Raw genomic sequence first — 20,215 nt, forward strand, 5'->3', positions numbered from 1 at the left:
TCGTAGATTGCGACAACAACAAAAAATAATAATGAACGTTAATAATCTACAAACTAATGATATGTATGCATGTGACTGCATGTGTTACATTAAAATGTAACTTTTAACAAGAAAAATGCAAATATATGTAAAAAAAACTATTAAAATGAATAAAATGCACCAAAAATACTAAAAAATGACCGTAAAGCATAAATGTCCCTAAAAATACAAAAAACGCAAAATAAAAATTGTACCATTAAATTCTATACTTCATGAATCACGTTTCCGTATAGACGAGCATTAAAGGTGAGCATTAGAAAAAAAGATGCAAGTACATCAAGTTCCGGGCCCTATTCATTAGTATATATTTGTAAGTCATTATAGAATATGGCTTTTATTTGGAACCAATATTTTAGAGTCCAAACCATTGAAAGCACTTATTATATACTATTATAAAATAATGAACAAATTTTAAATTAACAATTTTAAATAATAAGAGAATATTTTAATTACTGCGCACGGATTGAGTATTAATTAATCATTAATGAGTACGTGACAGTACAGACATGTCATATTTTTTTCTGATGTCAAACCACATACGTAATCATTTTTTATAATTACTTATACATAAATAGAGCTATATAGAGGTATATGTAATACTGACACATGTGTAAGTTGATCATGTAGTCATATTACAAGGGTGGCCCAAACCGCGTCTCGCGAGCCGCCTGCGGCTCGCCACATAGACTTATGCGGCTCGCATCTTATCGTAACATTTTTATAAATACATTTTTTTAATATGAATTTACATATTATAATATAATAATATGCCTTTATTTTGTTTTTTTTTTTCATTTTGGCTCTTCCATATTTATTAATACATTTGGTGGTTTGCGAGTCACTTCTCGCTGGCCACCCCTGTCATATTATCATTATAACAGCACCAAACTTGTACAAATATTTTGTATCTTATTTCTAACTTTTTTTTTTAAATTAACAAACATAGAATAGAATGGAATTTTTAATTATCATACAGTCTTGTACCTAATTGCATGCTTGTGACACAGGTTTAGGACCATAAACTTTTTTAACCATATAATATTTTCCTTTTTTTATTATGCAATAATTTAGATTATTGTAACTGTAAACGAATTATTATATTATTATCAGTTATTAAACACTCATATATTTTTTTAACAAATAAAACACATCGATAACTTGGCTGCGAGAAGCATAGGCCAACTGCACAAGTGAGTAACAAAACCATACATTTAGTATAGGTCATAAAATTATGTAAAGCTAAAAAGCTTACGATACAAATCACTTTAATCCATTATTCTTAAATTTTTATATTAATGATAAATTACTTCAAAAATACAAGGTTATTAATAAGAATCTATATTAAAAAATAATTCTTATATCCTCAGTTAAAAATTTATAAATAATATCTTAAGCTTTTGATTCATAATTTGTTAAATACGGAAAAAAATATTTAACAATAATAATTATACGTTTGAAAATCGTTCGTGTATCATAATGCTTCCGTAACTATTTTTTTTCCGCATCATAGAAATTATATAGGTACAACAAAAGTACATAACTAATTATGTTATTTAGTTATGCTAATACAAATTTTGATGGTAATAGGTAATAATCAATAAGTTAAAAGTACCTAACCATCGTCCATCACTTTGTCATATAAATTCGATAGTTAAACGCAAGCTGATCTGTTCATTTTATTTTATTTTGAACTATTTATAAATAACTGAAAATTTCGATTTTTGTTTTTTTTATTAATGCCCATAAAAAAATATGAATGATTTAAAATTCTTGAAAATGTAATACAACGTAGTTAATAAGTAGTTAATTTCTCAATTAAAAAATATCAAAAGTTTATTTTATCAATATTTTTTTATAATCATTTAAATTTAGATTTTGAAGTTAAAGAGATTTATAAGATGCTTATTTTTAAACATTTATTACAGTTCTCAGTAATTATTTAACCTATACAATAAAAAACATTTTTTAATAATTGAAATTTTAAATTAAGCCTAATCTGTTAAATAATAATTATTTGTCCTCTAAAAATTTTTTTAATGTATTTAAAAAAAATAACAGTAAGTACATGAAATGCTCGCAAAATGGTTTTTATTCTAATTTTTATTATATAATACAATTTCTATTTATATAAATTTATCTCTTTTTGAGCTATTTATAGGCATAAGATATTTTTAGTTTTTTTTTCTTAATGTTGACAAAAAATTATTCGCTTTGACAAAATTCTTGAAAATTTAATACCTACAAGATGCTACATAAATGGTGTTTATGTATCTTTATAAAAATATTTATTAAAAATACATAACCACAATTTTTTTTTTATACATTTGAAGTTAGAGTTTTGACGAAATTACTTATTTAAACAATAAATAACGATGATGAATAATTTTTTGTTTTAATTTAAAAAGATTTTTCGCGGGAATTTTAAAATTGTATGTATATTATTTAATTATGAATTTTACTTTACACAAATCGCACCTATATTTGTACCTATTGTCATACAAAAAGATTTTATAAAATGTTGAGTTGCATATAAGTTTATATATTATTCGATATAAATATATATATACTAAAATAATAAATTACTAATGAATAATGATATAATAAATGCAACTTTTTTGGAAAAAATTATATCAACCTACTATTATACAAAAAATAAAATAAATTAATTTTTTAGCTATATTATGAAATATACCTACTTGGTGACATAGGCCACTTTAGACCGTCTCCGCTTAGCATCCGTTTTTATTATACAATGATTTATTATTGAATTCAAATTTAAAATATTCATAACAGTGACCCACTTGACAACTATATTCATAGGTTTCAACCACAATGATGGTAATTTGTCAATTCTATAATGCTATATACATTTGAACGTCGATTTTGAGCTAATATAGGTTATCTCGCTGATGAATTGACATCAACGTCGTGGTTAAATTTATAATATTACCTAGGTACCTAAAATTTACTAAATGTTGAGGAATTTCGAATCATTAACAGTTTTAAGGGTTATTTTATATTAAAACAAATTAGGTAAATTAACCTTATAAAAGTTTAGTTAATTTGTAATCATGGAATGTTGTTTTATCTAAAATAACCGTTAAGTTACCATTACTCTAAATTTGTTTAATGAGTTAACCTTAACCATGACTTGGTGTTAATTTAACAACTGAATTCTTTGATTTAATACATCGAACGTATTGAAATAACATTATCAAAAGTTATTAGTATTATCACTAAGTATAATTTATTAATGTGTACTTTAGCAGAGCGGTACCCACTGCTTAGGTACCTAGGTACCTTTTATTATTTTTTTTTATTATCACGGATCATCATGTTACATATTAATATTAATCATACATATAATAGGCACTGCAATAATACAATACTATATCATTACATAAATATATATATATATAATTAGGTACACGTAATAACACACGCGTATAATAATTTTTTGTACACAGCATTTCAACCACATAATCTGTTTATAATAGTGTGGTATACTTATATTACACAAATGTAGATTTTTTTTTTTATAACAATTCATAAATATAAGTTATGCAGTTTCAAAGTTGAAAATCAAAGTATTTTATCGACTATATTTGTACACATACACACACAAAATATAAAATAAAAAAATCATGGTAAAATAGCTGCAATATATTTATTGCTCCGCTCAAAATTTAAAATCTTAAAAAATGTAACAAAAGAAAAATCTGACAAATCATTTTTGAATATATATCTAAGTACATACTTTTATAGATACAATACAAATTGATTTTAAGCTATATTTTTGCGAATTGACATTACCTACTGAAATTTAAAATAAATTTATCATAAAGCTGCTTATTTTCTTGAAGTACCTATTAACATTTGAAATAACCTACTAGCTTTGATTATCAATGCTACTAGTTACATATTTTTATGTAATAATGATGCATTTTGCTAATATTTTCTTATTCAAAATATATTAGAAACTTGAGACATTTTACTATTATAAAGATTAACATTTTCTATTTACAGTTAAATTTTCAAAATACTTACCTATATTATAGACTTATTTTGAGCTATTCATAGGTATTTGAAATTTTGAAATTTCTTAATTTGTTTACTTTGCCAAAAAACTTGAAAATGTAATAGGTAGGTATTATAGGTATATATTTTTATGGGTATAACTGTATAAGTGTTTTTTATACCTTTAACAATTTTAAAACTATAGGCACGTATTTTTTAAATTAGCGTTTAAAATTAAAATTCTAACAAAGTTGATAAAAATCACGAATATTTATAAATCACTTCGTTTAATATTTTTTTTATTGAAAATAATATAGATTTTAGCACTGATTTTCTTATAATTATTAAAAAAATTAATATTAAAATGTTCATACTATCAATTAATTTTATTCTCGTCTGAAAATAAATACCTTACTTAAGTTAAGTTTTTTGTTACAGTTTACATAATTTCCGTCATTATATTACCAAATAAAAATGCTAAAATACTAATGAAAGAAAAGAGATTTTGTTAAAATAAGGCGGAACGCGGAAATGTGGCGGATAGTGTTGTCGTTTAGGCAGCCGTGTATTCCCTCGGCCCGTTCGCACTGCACCCGTTACGCTTTTCCACGATCTGTGATAACGGCACTCGTTGCAGTGTTTTTGATAAGACATGTCCATTTGTTTTTGTTTATGCGCAAACAACGACTACCTAACGAGTAAAAAAAAAATAGTACGATCTGCATTCAATTCGTATCTACAATTGCCGACAATAATATTATTATTATTTGTTTGTCTTTCACGTATTTTCTTCGACTATTTTTTTCGACGACTCACCGTACGGAAGTAATGAAGTTGTATTTTTAGTCCTGACCATGGCCAATCTTGAAGAAGATCTGTCGCGTATGTCCATAGGTGAGTGATGAAACTGGTACCGTGCTTTACTTGTTCGAAAAATCATGATCCCGCTGCCGGAGTGGAGGCCATATACGCGGTTTAGGATTTTTCGCACACCATCGTAAACTACAAATACCGCTTGATTGGTTGTGACTGTTTTTATCCACTGTAGACATAACTTCTTCACCCTTTGAAGGCCGCGTGAAATTCGTTTTTCCGGAAACGTTTTTTGTTATTGTATTGTATTATTATTTTATATTATTTTTATAAATTCAATAATTCTTCTTTTGACAGTCACCCCACGATTGCATTTTATCTTTTGTTTAATTCAAAAAAATCATAATATAATTTTATATCATGGCATTTAACTGTGTTATTAATTTGATCTGCACATGTCTTCTGTGTGAATTACTGGCTGGTTAGACTTCATAATTGTTCAAGCATTATTATTGTAATGAGGCATATTTATTTTTGTAACCTAGGTTCTCGAGATCTCTGAATTTAAATTTAACAAAATAAAAAAGTAATAATTATATACCCAATATAATATTATTAATATGATTTTTATTTTAAGTTTTTTGACAATTTATTTTTTTAGTATAAACAGTGAATGTTTTCTGCTTTTGGTTGCTCTATTAATTGTAGTTAATTAATATTTTTATTTTTTTATAAATACTTATTTTAATTGGTACAATTTTTAACTCATACATATATTAAGTAAAAAATAATTTTGCACTTGTTGTGTAGTAGCCTGCCAATAAGATGATTATTAACCACAATTGGATAAATGTTATTAAATATATATATTTTAAAGTTTGTTCAATTTTTTTCAATTAAATCATTATAATAATAAATATTTGGTATTAGTTAAAATAAATTTTAAAAAATGTTCTGTATAAAATATGTCATGAATGAGTATAATTAACATCTCTTATCATTTATCAGTGATTTACTTTTGTCTATTAGATAGTATATTATTTTATTATTACTAAAAAATCTAAATCTAAATATATTATTCTTATCATGTGGTATAAACTTTAATTTAAGAAATTTTTACCTTTTGAATTTTTAAAAAAAATGTTTAATAAACATATTTCAATGGTGCTCACTTCATTTTTTTTTGATAATAAAATAGTTAAATAATTACATACTAACATGCCTTATAGAATTTACTGAATTATAAATAATGTTTGAATATATTTGAATTGAATAAGATATAAAAAAATCCTCGAGAAAGTCACTTTGCTATATAGTAAGTTTCTGTGATGGATGTGTTAAATTTAAATTTAACGATAGCTTAGTCGTATTAAGGTAAAAAGTTATATAGATTTTTGTAAAACACATTGTATATAAGTATTTTGTACCACTTAGTAATAAATAATTTTTATAATAATATAAAAATTTATTGTTTTATAACATAAACAATTTGAATAGGTTGTGACTTAATAAATTAAAATAAATTAAATGTTTAAAAATTCTTATTGTGTTCAAATTACCTAACACTGCATAAAAAATAATATTTTACACAATAGAAAATATTTTAACTTCTTTTTATGATAAATATTTTTTTAATTAAATAGAAATAGGTACCTTAAAGCTAAAATACGGTTTTCTTGTATAAATAATCAAATTTTATAAAAAATGTATTCCAGATACTTTGAAAATTATATCATGTCTTGTAAAATCTAATACTTTGAGAACATTTCAAGTCTTTAATGTTATTTTATTATGAATTAATCAAAATAATAATATTACAAACTAGATCAACTTTCCACTAGAAACCAAACTTAAAATTGGAGATTAAAACATTTTTTATCTTTTAAAACAGTAAAATAAAAATACATTACATACCTATTATTGTAAAACCAATTCATCCACAATTTCTTTCAGAATCTAAAATTAGTAATAAAATAAACTCCATTTTAAATAATTAAGTTGCTACTTTTAAAATTTTTCTATCGATAAAAAATATGAAAAATTATAGGAATTACACTTATGAGCATATTGATTTTTCATAATATTTATAAGTTTTCTTCCACAATGTTTTTTGTTATTTCATTTTTTTAGTATTTATAAACTTAACACCATAATGAAGTAATATGTCAATTATGCACTCTAATTTATACAAAAACTTTTGTCATCTTTATTTGAGAGACCATCTGAGATTGGGAATTATTTCTTTATAATATGTAAAGTTTTAATTTTCCTTAAATAATTTTGTTGATGCAGGCGATGATTCGAGTAATAAATTTGGAAGGAAAGACAAGTTCCCGAGAGAAGTAGAAATCTACAGGCCTGGAAGTGGACCTTTAAAAAGAAGTGGAAATTCTCGCCAAGATGCAGAAGATGATGATAAACGATCTGGATTCGATCGTGACCTTGAATCATCAAAAAAGAGTGATTTTATACCTAATAAACATTTTGAAAATCCAAGTAGGAAAAAAGAAAATTTTCCAAGAGGTCAAAAAATGAATGGCGTTGCTGCTGATAATTACAGTACATTCAATTTAAAACGAAAACAGCATAAGAAAACGCAGCTATTCTATGAGCCACCTAATGAATGGAGTAGTGATAAACGATCAGATCGACCACGAGTAAACTTTGTAAATCCTAATGATTCTAAAGGTGATGATGAGAATTGGAGAGCACATAAAACACCTAATGTAGTGGTTGTTCCCAAATTAGTTAAAAAAGTTGATGAAAAACCAATCGTTTTAGAAAAAATCACTGCTCCAGTTGATGTTGTACCTACAATGGTTACAAATACACGTGTTAATACTGTACAAAATAACACAGATAAAACATCTGGGTTTGGTAATAAGAAACGAGAAGAAAAGAAAGTCCCTAGTAAATCAATACCTAGTTCTCTTTTAATGAATTATGAAAAATTGCCTCCAAGATTGCGAAAAAAGTTTTGTGATGATTATCATATCTCTATGGAGGAAGTAGAAACAATGTTAACGAATGGATTATCATCTCAAGATGAACATCATAAACCTAACAGTTCATATCAATCGAGAAGTCAAACATTACCTCCAAGAAGTGGCAAGGGTCGATTCAATGAACCACAAAGACATGAACAGACATTTTATAGAACCAATTCTAATCAACCTCCACTAAAGACTGAAATGAGGAGACAGCAAACTGCAGTTACCAATAATTCAACTGAATCAAGTAGACGAGTTGTTGATTTTGATTTACCTACCAAAGTTTATAACAGTCATCATGAACTGAAAACTGTTGATCATAGTACTAGGGATGATACCGAAAACAATTGTTCTGTTAGTATAAAGCAGTCCATTGAAAGTGCAGTTTTACTCCCTAGTGGCACAATTGTAAGTTTTATCATATACAATAGTATTTACTTAATAATTTTGTTATATTAAACATTTATAGAATTGGGCTGAAGAAGTAGAACGAGCTGAAAACATGTCCAAAGTTGCAGAAGATTCAAAAAAGGAAATTCAAAGATTAGAAAATGCTGAAAAAACATTAAATTCTCCTAGAGATAGAAGACAGAGGAGGTAAGTAATAAATTAAATTTGATGACTTCTATGTAGTTTTTAATTTAATGACCATACATTTTAATTAGGGGTGCTAGTAAGGATAGAAATTGTATAAATACATTACATCAACGTGACCAACCATCTAGCAGTACTCATTCTAACTGGCATTCTCAGAGCAATGATAATTCTGAAAGCTTGAATAGTAATGGTGGAAATTGGAGGAAAGAAAAACCTAAATCTATTAGAAATTGTAGTACTGATCGATCAAGGAATCGTTCACGGAATCGTAGGCACAGGTTAGCTCAACATACATTTTTTATTTTATGTATATGTATAATATTTTTGTTTTTTATCATAGAAATAACAGTGAAAAATCAGCACCACACAAAACTGAGAATATTGGTGGTATTATAAAACTACCACCTAATGTGAATGTTAATGCTTCTAATGCTTCTGATAATAAGTCACTTAGTCTGAATGGTTATTTAAATAAGACTGTTACAGCAACAACCTCACAATCTTCATATCCCGCTAAGCAGTTATTTAATCCTAATAACCCTAATAAACCTATAGTGATATCTCCTAAACAACAAAATGCTAGAGCAGGTTATCCACCAGCTAATATAGAACCACATCATGCTAAAGAACATTTTTCAATGAATATTAACACTACAAATGCTCAGCAATATTCTGGCGCACATTATGGTAGTGCACCACCTGCTTGGTATGATCCATACACAGAAAGGTAGAGTTATATTAAATTAATATTTTTAAACAAGGCCGTACTCAGAATAAATATTTTGATGTCGAGGGGGAAAGTTATAAAATATTGTATATTATAAAAAAAAAAATTCTGATGTAAATTTCAAAGTTAAAGTAGTTTGAATAAATTTTGAGGGGAAAGGGTGATTGAACCTTTGAACATCTCTTCATAAGTACGGCTGTTTAAATAATTTAAAACTAACAATCAAGTGTGTTAATAATGTGTTTAATAATTTTAAATTTTAGTTACCGTGCCTCAATCTATCCAGTTTTGTTATTGGATATCAAAAAAGCTGATTCTATTATAGGAAATTTAGTTTTTGAACCAAATATGCTTCAAAATTGGCCAATAATCAATTCATGCAGGTTGGTATTTAATTTTAAATTACTAATAAACATCTATGCTCACAGTTTTTTGTTTTGATAAATGATAATTATTATATATTTATTTGAAGGGAGTTTTTAAAAGATTCATTAAAAGAGCTTTTAAAATCAGACATGAAATTTTGCCAAAGAGAAAATATTGAAACACACTTTTGGAAAATACTTTACCACAATATTATTGAACATCTAAAAAAACTTATAAATGAAGATTCACCAGAATTAGTAAAAGATTATACCACATTACTAATGAATTTAATAGAAGAAGTATGATCTCTAAAACTTTATCTCATAATGTTAATAGTTATTAAATACAATTATTAATATTTTAGGGCATGAAGTATATGAATGACTTATTAAAGTTGTTGGAAAAACATTATAATTTTAATTTGGATGATTATGTATCTTTGACATGCCTGTCTACAAAAAAACTTGGAAATGTTGGTCTTGCTTTGATATCTTCACAAAAATTATACATATCATTAGGAGACTTGGCAAGGTATAAAGATATCATGAATCATAGTACCAATTATGTTATTGCTAAACAGTAAGTATTAATTAAACTAATATAAATAGTAACATCTGTCTGACAAGTTTAATTTGTAGGTGGTATACCAAAGCCAATCAAATTAACCCTAAAAATGGTCGACCCTATAATCAGTTGGCTCTACTAGCTGTGTATGAAAAACGAAAACTTGATGCTGTTTATTATTACATGAGAAGTTTGATGGCTTCAAATCCATTTCAGTCAGCGAAAGATAGCCTATTATCTTTGTTTGAAGAATATAGAAGAAAAGTAAGATTATGTTTAATGAGTTTATTTTTACATAAGCTTACAACACATTTGTTTCAGTATGAAATGACTGATAGAAAACGTCTAGAAGACAGAGAAAGACGTGAACGGGAAAAGGCTAAGGAAAAAGAGAGTTCTATGTCATCTAAAGAAAAATATAGTAAAAGAAGGAAAGAAATATGGATACATCCAGATGGTAGTAAACGCTCTCATAGAACAACATCATCCACTGAACCAACTCAAGACATTGATGAAGAGGAATTATCAAAACTATCTCAGTCAGAGGTAAATATTAAATTTTATCTTAAGATTAGTTTTTAATATCTATTATGTTAATAGAATTGAATAATTATATAATTCTTTTGTAAAAATATTATGTTCATCTTGATTAAATTGTATAGAATTATTATTTTTATTACAGGTTAATAAAAGGTTCATTGTTAGTTTTCTTCATGTTCACGGAAAACTGTTTACTAAAGTTGGGTAAGTTCTATTTTGTTTATCTCCTAATTAGAAGGTACCTTAGTTGGGTTAGATTAGTATTTCATATGGTTGAAGCAATGAACAAAATTCTAAAAGCCTGGTCTTTTTGATTGTGATGCGTGTGCTCTAGGGTTAAAGTAAATAAGGAAATTGTAAACTTAGATCAAAAATGTTTTCTATTTTTTAAGTATTGGTTTTATTCATTGTTATAAGCTTTATTGTATAAAATGTAAATTAATAATTATTAATAAAGTTATACTCTTATTTTTAGTATGGAGACCTTTCAAGATACTGCATTACAAATGTTAAGAGAATTTCGTAAATTATTATCAAACACACCAATACCAATCATAACAACAAGGTTTTTGCAGTATTTGGCTTTAAACATGTTTTCAATTGAATATAGTCGTCCAAAAGGTAAACAAAATCAATTTCATAATACAAATAATCAAATATTTATGATAGTTAATTTTTTTTTTTTTTTTGAAATTTGTTTACTTTAGAAACACATGTAGAACAAGGATATTGGTCTACAGTTCATGAATGTGCTTTGGCAATGTCATTACAAATGTTTAGCTTGATTGTTGACAGATGCAATCAACTATTGAAAGATATCTTGAATAAAGATGATGGATCTACAGCTAAACAATTGATTGGTAGTGACATTGACTTTCTGTTACCACCCATAAAGGTATGATAAAGATTCGTTAAAATTAAAACCTAGGAAATTAAAATTAAAACTATTTTTTATCTAGGTATGGTGTGATTGGCTTCTATGTAATTCTAAAGTATGGAATCCACCTCCATCGTGTTCAGATTATAAACTTTCGTAAGTATTTTTTAGACTTGGAAATATATATGCTGTAATCCAGTAGTTCTCAATCTTTTTAGGACTGCGACCCAAATATTCTTTCAAAAATCTATTGCAACCTCTTATACTTCTATAGTTCTATATTCTATACCTGGGGTCTCCATACTATGGCCTGCATGCTGAAAAACGACCCTTGAACAAATTTTAACTGCCCCGCGGCCCCCATAAGATAGTAAATGTACAAGAAGATATCTAACACTTAAAAATTAAAAATTGTATGTGTTATAATTTATGTATAAACTTTGGCCCACTAAGAAATGATGATATTTTTTGTGTCCTTTGAATAAAAAAGTATGGATATTCCTAGTCTACACAATAAATTTAAAAAAAAAAAACAAATTTCTTATAATCAGTATTTTTAAAAAAAACTTCTCTCGGCTCACAGTTTGAGAAACATTGCTGTAATCAATAAAAGATAGTTGCAGGGCTAGATTAAGATTTTTGGTGCTCCTATATGTTTCAATATTAATCTTATTCAATTTAAAATGAATATTTTATTATTACATTATTTCATATTTGTTGGTATAAGATTATATAGTGAATATTTTTTATATATAATTGCAATTTTTAGCATTTTCATTTCAGTATTATTAATACTACTAGCCCTGATATTGTGTCTTTAGCTTATATAGCCAGTCTTAGCTTAAGTAGTTAATACTTTTTTAATAATTTAAGATAATTTATAATTATGTGTACAATGTTAAATTTTGGTGGTTAACTTAAAAATTACAACATTGGAACATTGTATAGTCACAAAATGAGTGTTGAGTAATATAGACTACCAAGAACTAAAATATTATATATGATAAATTTTCTATTAATAATTATGTTTAAAACAATTTATAAAGAGAAAAATTATCTTTAAATATCCATATTTTTGTCGTGTTGAATTACTTTTTATCAAGAAATTCAAAATTTAGTCTGGACAATAAAAATCAAATGATAGGTTATAGTAATTATAAAACTAAAACTAAAATTCTGCCTGAATTTAGTATGCACTATTGCACTGTACATAATATGTACACATTAACCAAGTGTTGTTTGTTGGTGTACAATACCTTATCGACTGTAAAAAATTACTTTTTGTGTTGTTTTTTTCAAAATTTTGTACTAAATAAATATTTTTCAGTGGGACTGGAGACTGTTGGTGTCGATTAGCCTCTTTGGTCAACAATTTGGAAAAATTCCAAGAGCATTTTAAATTGGTTTTAAATGAACCTGATGAAAGTGATCCAAGTAAGAGGGAGAAATCTATTTGTTTTATTTGGTTGTATTTAAAAAAATTACTTAAATGATACATGGTTTATGCATTATAGATTTAAAACAACAACTGAAATTGCCTGAGGATTCTATGTTTAGTGGGTTTACACCAATAATTGGTTATGAGCTAAAACCTGTTTTTATCACAACAACTTCAGATAGAGTGAGTGTTGTTATATAAGTATATATAATATATCATTGTTTACATATCTAGAAATAAATTAATAATATATTTAGGACCTGTCTGAGCTCACCCATAGAGTGAATTGTATATTGTTCTTTGGTACAGAATTTCTGTGTGGTACTGAACCACCTGTATTTAAATTACATAAAACCGACACTGGAGCAAGTGAATATATTTCAGTTGTTGAAACAGCTAGCCCTAAAGATGATGTAATTATTATTTTATATCTATATATTTATATTTATATCATCCAGTGTTTGACAATTGATAATATTTTATAATAGAGTGAAGACGATGAAATGTGTTTTGAAAGTTGGATTGATGAGGAGAATGATTTAAAATCAAGACCATCTGAAGACAAATCTGTATCCGAGTTAAAAGTTAAACCAATTTCTAATGAAATACAGAAGCTTCTAAGTAGAAAAGAAGAATTGGAACAAAAACAACGAAATGAAGAACTGAGGCAAAAACGTGTACAAGTATGAAAATTATTAAATTTTATTTATCTTTTAAAGATTTTTATAAATTTATTTTAGTAGTTATAAACTGATATTGAATTTTTTTTATTTTAGGAAATATTGAAACAAGCATCGTATTGTATTGAAATTGAAATCAAACCACATTTTGTGGTTCCAGATACCAATTGTTTTATTGATTATTTGCCGCAACTAGAGAAATTAATATATTCTTTATCACATGCACAAGAACATACTTGCACTCTAATGATTCCTACCGTTGGTAAGTCAAATATTTATAGTTAAAATTTATATCATATGTATGTTACTTGGTTCTATGAGAACTTGACTTGTCCCCAAATTATCAGAAAAATTAAAATAATATATTCTAAGCTAATACAAATTTTTTTGATTTCTATAATTTCCATAATTATTAAAAACTATTTTAATGGCCAACAAGCCGTGATTCTATGGAAATTTGTAATTTTTCATTTGAAGAATTTAAAACTGCAATAAAATGTTAGTCCTTTTTTTATTGTACAAGTCAAGTTTCTCAAACAACCAATTCAATTGAATTATAATGAAAATTCAAACATCATTTTATTTTTTATATTAGTACTCATTGAATTAGAAGGGTTGGCCAAAGGTGGATGGGTCAGAGATTCAGTGTGTGATGCTGCTAAACATGCATTAAAGATATTAAAAAACATAGATTCAGCTGCCGTTAAATTTGTAACTACTAAAGGATCAAGTTTTAAATCTACAACATGTTTTGAAGAAGAAAACAATTTTGTATGCGTTGTTGGTCTAGTAAATAAAATTTCTTAATTCTCATTTTAATGAATGTTTATTATTTAGGTGGGAAATAATGATGATAAAATACTGGCAACTTGTTTAAGTCTTTGTAAAAATAATTCTCAACTATCTGTAGATAATCTACCAGTAGAAGGTAAATTTGCTAGTATATAAAAGTACGGGAATTATATTTTATTAATTATTTTCTTTTTGCAGGAGAACCTAAAAAAATATTTAGAGATGTTGTGCTGCTGACAGAGGATCGAAATTTAAGAGTTAAAGCACTTTCATCAGATATGCCTGTAAGGGCAGTAATGGATTTCATTAACTGGTTGAACTTCACTAGTAGTTGATCCGTTCGGTTGCAGTGGTAGGAATATTATTATTGTTCCTAATTACAAGACTTCTAGTGACATTTTTAAATACCACTATTTATGGTATGTATTTATTAAAGAATATTTTAAGTAACTTTTACATGTACAATATAGATTCAGATTAGTAATAGTTTAATGATTAATGGTTATTTAATACTCTTAAAGTATCTACTGAAAATGAGTAACTTATTTAGAGTTTTTGATGAATTCTCTAGTTTTTAAAAATATTTGTATTATTTGTAAAAGTTGGACCAACAAATCGTTTTAATTTTTAACCAATATCAATATATGAATAGTTTGTGATGTCTTATACTCAAATATCTGTTCGGTAATTTCTCAGTTATTAACATATTTATGCTAAATATAATAATATAATAGCCCTTATAAATGAATTTACAAAAATATAAAAATATAGATGTAACATTGGATCTAATATTTATTATACTTTAGAATTACTCATTCGAATTTCGATTTTGATAGTTTGATACGTTAAAAGTTTTTAAAAATATATTCACTAAATAATTTACAGTAGAAAAGGAGATTCTTGTTTGAAAAACAGACATTTTTATCTTCAAGAGACATTTCATAAGTAATACAAAAAATAATTTAAAAGTAGTCCTTGTATGATTAAAAATTAAAAAAATCAAAATTTAGAATAACTACATTATTTATAAAATAAAAGGATGAGCATAAATGTAATTTAAGCTTCAAATGTTAACAAATAATTTGTTGATTAATAAGATATTGAATGATGTAAAATAATACGACTGCGTATTCTGTAGCCTGTACGTTATTTTCCACTTATATCTACATTTTAGATAAGTAAAATTAAAAATAAAGTCATGGGCTTAATATTTGATATTTATAAATTTTGATAAAATTTAACTGCTTTCTTTAATGAAATAAAAAATGTATAGGTTGTCATTACAAAATTTAAAATTTAAAATATAACTTCATATTATTTATTTCAAAACATAAAAATGTACTCGGAAAATTATTGTTGTCATTTAAATGGATTACCTCTTTGTTATAGTATTATCTAATATGTAAATTGTATATAACTAGATAAAATACCATAAAACAACCGTCTGTGAGGTCGTTTAAGTTTTCCCAGTGACGATTGAACCTAGAATAAATGCGTTTTGAAATATAGTTTTTAATATTCTTTTTAATCGATTTTCAATAATCATTATAATATCTATAATATCGCAAATGGGCATAATATACGTTATAATCGTTGATATAGCAGCGGCCGTGGTAAAATTATTGAAAATCAATTTAATTCATTTATGTATGTTAAGATTATAAAATGATGCAGTTGAGGTATTTTTTTTTATATTTTGTAAATACTGATTCTAAACAAAAACGTGTTGTTTGTCTCCAAGATAATTAATTTTCTGAAACATATTTTCTTTAGGTTATTTAATTGAAGCCTATTCCCGTTTCTTATATACATTCCACTTATGATTAAGTTATTAAATACTCTGTATATATAATATATATACAGTGCTACATAAATAGGTTAAGGTATGATTTATATTTATGAAATGTGAAAAAGCATGGATTAGAGATTCTTTTTACAATTGTTGTTAGTAAGTTCTACTTACTAAGTAGAAGGTACCTACTAGTACAAGTTAAGTCAATTGGGATAACGATCGAATTACGTAATCCGAATTCTGAAATGAGTAAAATAAATCCAACAACATTTATAGTGCGCCTATAGACTCTCTAGTCTTGAACATCATTGCTTCCGATTAAATACAAAAAAAAATAATTATACTCAATGAACCAATTTATAACTGGACAGTAACCAACGATGACAAACTGTAATAAAACCTAATAATAATATTATAATTTATATTTTTATGTATAATATAGTAATATTTAATGAAATGTCGATGTCGATGTATTTCTCTAATGCTACTCTGTATAATATATTGTAATAACTATGTTTTTATTTTTCGTTTTTCAGGTACCTACTTAACTTTTGTGTCCTTCTATTTTGACACTTATTTCAAACGTTAACCATTTATAAATACATAAAACAATACACAGTCTGACCAACGTTTTTAATTTTTAATTTTTCGACTTAGCGGTGATCAATCTTATATATTATTTTTTATTCAATACATTTATCACTATAAATCGTCGTCGTGTAAATAACATAATATACAAAAGATAGAGGATTCAAAAGGAGGAGAAGGATGAGGACCTCGGAGATGATTTGAATATCAAAAACACACGTGAAGTTGAATTCGCGATATTGTTAAGAGGATAAATTATGCATAAAAAAAAATCTGACGGCGCGCCCCGAAACGCTGTTGCAGACCAAACGTTTATTTTGGCATTAAATATAACATTCTTTTAATAAATTATTAAAGGTGTGTGAAAGTCGTTCGATTTTGTGTTCGTCGACATCAATAGATTTGTTATCCTTTCCGTTTCTATTTTTTTTTTTTTTTTTTTTTTTTTTTCAGTTATTATTATCACTATTATTTTTATTTTATTGTTATTTTTAGTACCTAACTGTACGCTACTGCCTATTATTATTTTTTGTGTTGCATTCGGCATTTTTAATACATTATAATATGAATGTATATATATATATCGTGTTATATGCAATATATAACGTCGTAATATACACAATTACTCCCGTATGTCAAACAACCGTATATAGGTGCCTCCCTCTATATTGCGATAATTTGATTTGGAAGAGTATAATATAACTATATTATCATGTGTATAATGTATAATATTCTGTATAGTGTACATTTGTCGGTATACTTGATTTGTACCCAACAAGACAGTTGCCCAGCCCCCCGAACTCTTTTAAAACTCGTTACAATATACGTGTGTACCGAAACCACGATATGTTGTCAGAAGTCGAACGATTTTTCCACCGAACCGCAATCGGACGATCGCCTGGCGTTAGGTTAGGTATATAAGAAAAATATCGAAAAACTCCAATTTTTTTTTTTTTTGTGACGGTATAGGACCCAGCTCGATATCGTCAGACAACCGTGTACATATATTTATCATGTATATCTATTATTATCTGTAATAGTATGTATGCGCGTTTATGTATTATATACCTTATTCATGTGTATAGTGTATACTGATCATCTTTATATTTTATATAGACGTATCGCTCATTCTTCGCACCACCGAAATGCGAACAATCGTCGCGTTATTATGACGTTTACAATGTCTGTCGATTGCTTGACGATACTGTAAAATTCATGATGAGAGATGTTGGTCACATGTCGTCCGAACGGATTTTAGAGATCAACCGACGATATTCGCCATACCATTTTTTATCTAGTTTTCTTTTATCGTGTACTATTTCGTCATCGCCGACACACTCCACTCCTCCCCTACCTCATCGGCACGTGGTACACTATCTGCTTAAATACACACACACGTCATTGTATATCTTATGCGTGGTAAAAGAAAAAAAGTCATATTTGTATTTTATTTTTTACTTTTTTTTAGACTTGACGGTTTTATTATTTTCATTACTAAAATGTTTTTTTTTACTCCCGTCTCCTCGTAAATGATATTATAAATAAGTATGGTAAATTACGTGTATGTGCCCCTTTTGAAATGTACAATTTTAAACATGATAGATAATATTATGTTTATTGTATTTTTATTTTTTTTTTTTAGTCTTATTTAGTTGTTAATTTATTATTAATTGCCTAATATTGTTTTCCTATCGAAAATATTAATCTAGTGATATAAAGATATAGTTGTAAAAAATGAAACAATGTAATATTAATCGAAAAAAGAACTGAATATTGTAATAACAATTCATGTAACGTAACATATTATAGTTTATACGACGAGGAGCCCGCCAGCTGGTTTAACCGCACCACACCATAGTAACTATAATATTCTATTAAGTGATTCTGCTTAGTGATAATATCATTATTATTATATAAAATATCAAACAAAAGCAATAATGTTTGTTGGTTCTTAACTTTATATTATTATGTATACTTATAAATGTAATATACTATAATTCATATTGTACTAAGTTGTATGTAATTGATAGATGGAAACTCTTAAATTCTATGTAGTACTATGTATATTATAATATATTATAATGTGTATATTTATATAAACAGGTTGCTATATTATTACTATTTTTTTTTTTTTTACTTCAAACTACTCAATCCCGTCGTTCTATACAATATATTACCTTAATACTTTATATACATAGCCACATCAGGTAAAAGTTGTACGAATACACCTACGATGACAATAACAGGTCGATAACATCTTCGTGGGCGTTCAAATTGAAATATGGCATCTGGTGACGATTTTTTTCTCCAGAAAAATGAAAATTGTATATTTTGTCCTCCAAAATGATTGGTTCTTTCTTTATACTACAACAATTTCAAAAAATATCAAACGCTCAAGAAACTGCGAAGAATTAGTACATAAAATTTGTTTTACACCTGTAGGATGCAGTAAGGTTTAGTAACACTTATTCAACTGTGACCGTTTTAAACAAACACACGTTGTATGGTAGACTTTAACGATCTCTCGCGCGTTTTACATTCAATTATTCTGTATGATAACGACATACCTTTATTATTTCATTAGATATTTGTTTAGACGTATCGTATATTATAATTGTAATAATTAATTATATTCATCTATGTGTTGTAGGTACACATTCACACAAATACTGAAGTGATTTGATAGGGCGCCGCAGAAATATCGTTTGTCAATGAATTTATGAATATCTTATATCAGTTATATCGGTGTAGTATTGTTTGTTAATCGTGGTCTCTGTATTGTTGAATACCTAAGTGTCCTAAGTAGGTATGTATTATCTTTACCTACGTAAATTATAACCGCCAATAAATGCAACGATACTATTAGTAAATACAGACCATAAGAAGTTACCGCTTGTCCCCTAAATTTAATAGGGACAAATTATATTGTTTTACCATGTTTTAAGCTTTTTAATTTATTGCATACTTATTACACAAGACATTTATTTATCTTCTTAAAGCATCGTGCTTGAGTATCAATATTATATATACCTGCGTGCATCTATACTGTCTATAGTATATACTAATTAGTCATTAAAATATTTGTATTCTAAATAGGTACACCTACTATATAATATAACATTATAACATCTACGATTGAACAATTCTGTTAAGCAAATATCCTTTATTTGACAAACAAGCATCAAAATATTAAAGTCATACGGAGAAACGATTAATTTTCGTCGTACCAGGGTACTACCACAGGTATTGTATTAAAAAAAAAATATATAAAAATGCATAAGCTGACAGGCGGCTATGAAATTTGTAAATTTGTTTAATAACAATATTACCATAAATTCATGTACAACTTACTTATTATATATTCTTGTTTGTTGCCATTAAAAACATAAAAAAAT

The 20,215-nt window shown here is 26.5% G+C and overlaps 1 protein-coding gene across 1 annotated transcript; it reads left to right on the forward strand.

The window, feature by feature from the left end:
- Window positions 1-4,702: 4,702 nt before the first annotated feature.
- LOC114121699 (telomerase-binding protein EST1A-like) lies at window positions 4,703-18,941 on the forward strand. Its single transcript, XM_050198450.1, has 23 exons — window positions 4,703-4,950; window positions 7,162-8,267; window positions 8,329-8,456; window positions 8,525-8,734; window positions 8,797-9,183; window positions 9,447-9,566; window positions 9,656-9,848; window positions 9,914-10,128; window positions 10,188-10,377; window positions 10,435-10,659; window positions 10,796-10,857; window positions 11,129-11,274; window positions 11,361-11,548; window positions 11,613-11,686; window positions 12,858-12,964; window positions 13,045-13,151; window positions 13,226-13,381; window positions 13,457-13,651; window positions 13,745-13,910; window positions 14,244-14,428; window positions 14,486-14,576; window positions 14,639-14,859; window positions 16,769-18,941. The coding sequence occupies exons 1-22, from the start codon at window positions 4,911-4,913 to the stop codon at window positions 14,773-14,775; spliced, it is 4,428 nt and encodes a 1,475-aa protein (XP_050054407.1). The 5' UTR covers window positions 4,703-4,910; the 3' UTR covers window positions 14,776-14,859; window positions 16,769-18,941.
- Window positions 18,942-20,215: the final 1,274 nt, after the last annotated feature.

Source organism: Aphis gossypii, chromosome 1 (genome assembly GCF_020184175.1).
Source record: "Aphis gossypii isolate Hap1 chromosome 1, ASM2018417v2, whole genome shotgun sequence".
NCBI classification, from domain to species: Eukaryota; Metazoa; Arthropoda; class Insecta; order Hemiptera; family Aphididae; genus Aphis; species Aphis gossypii.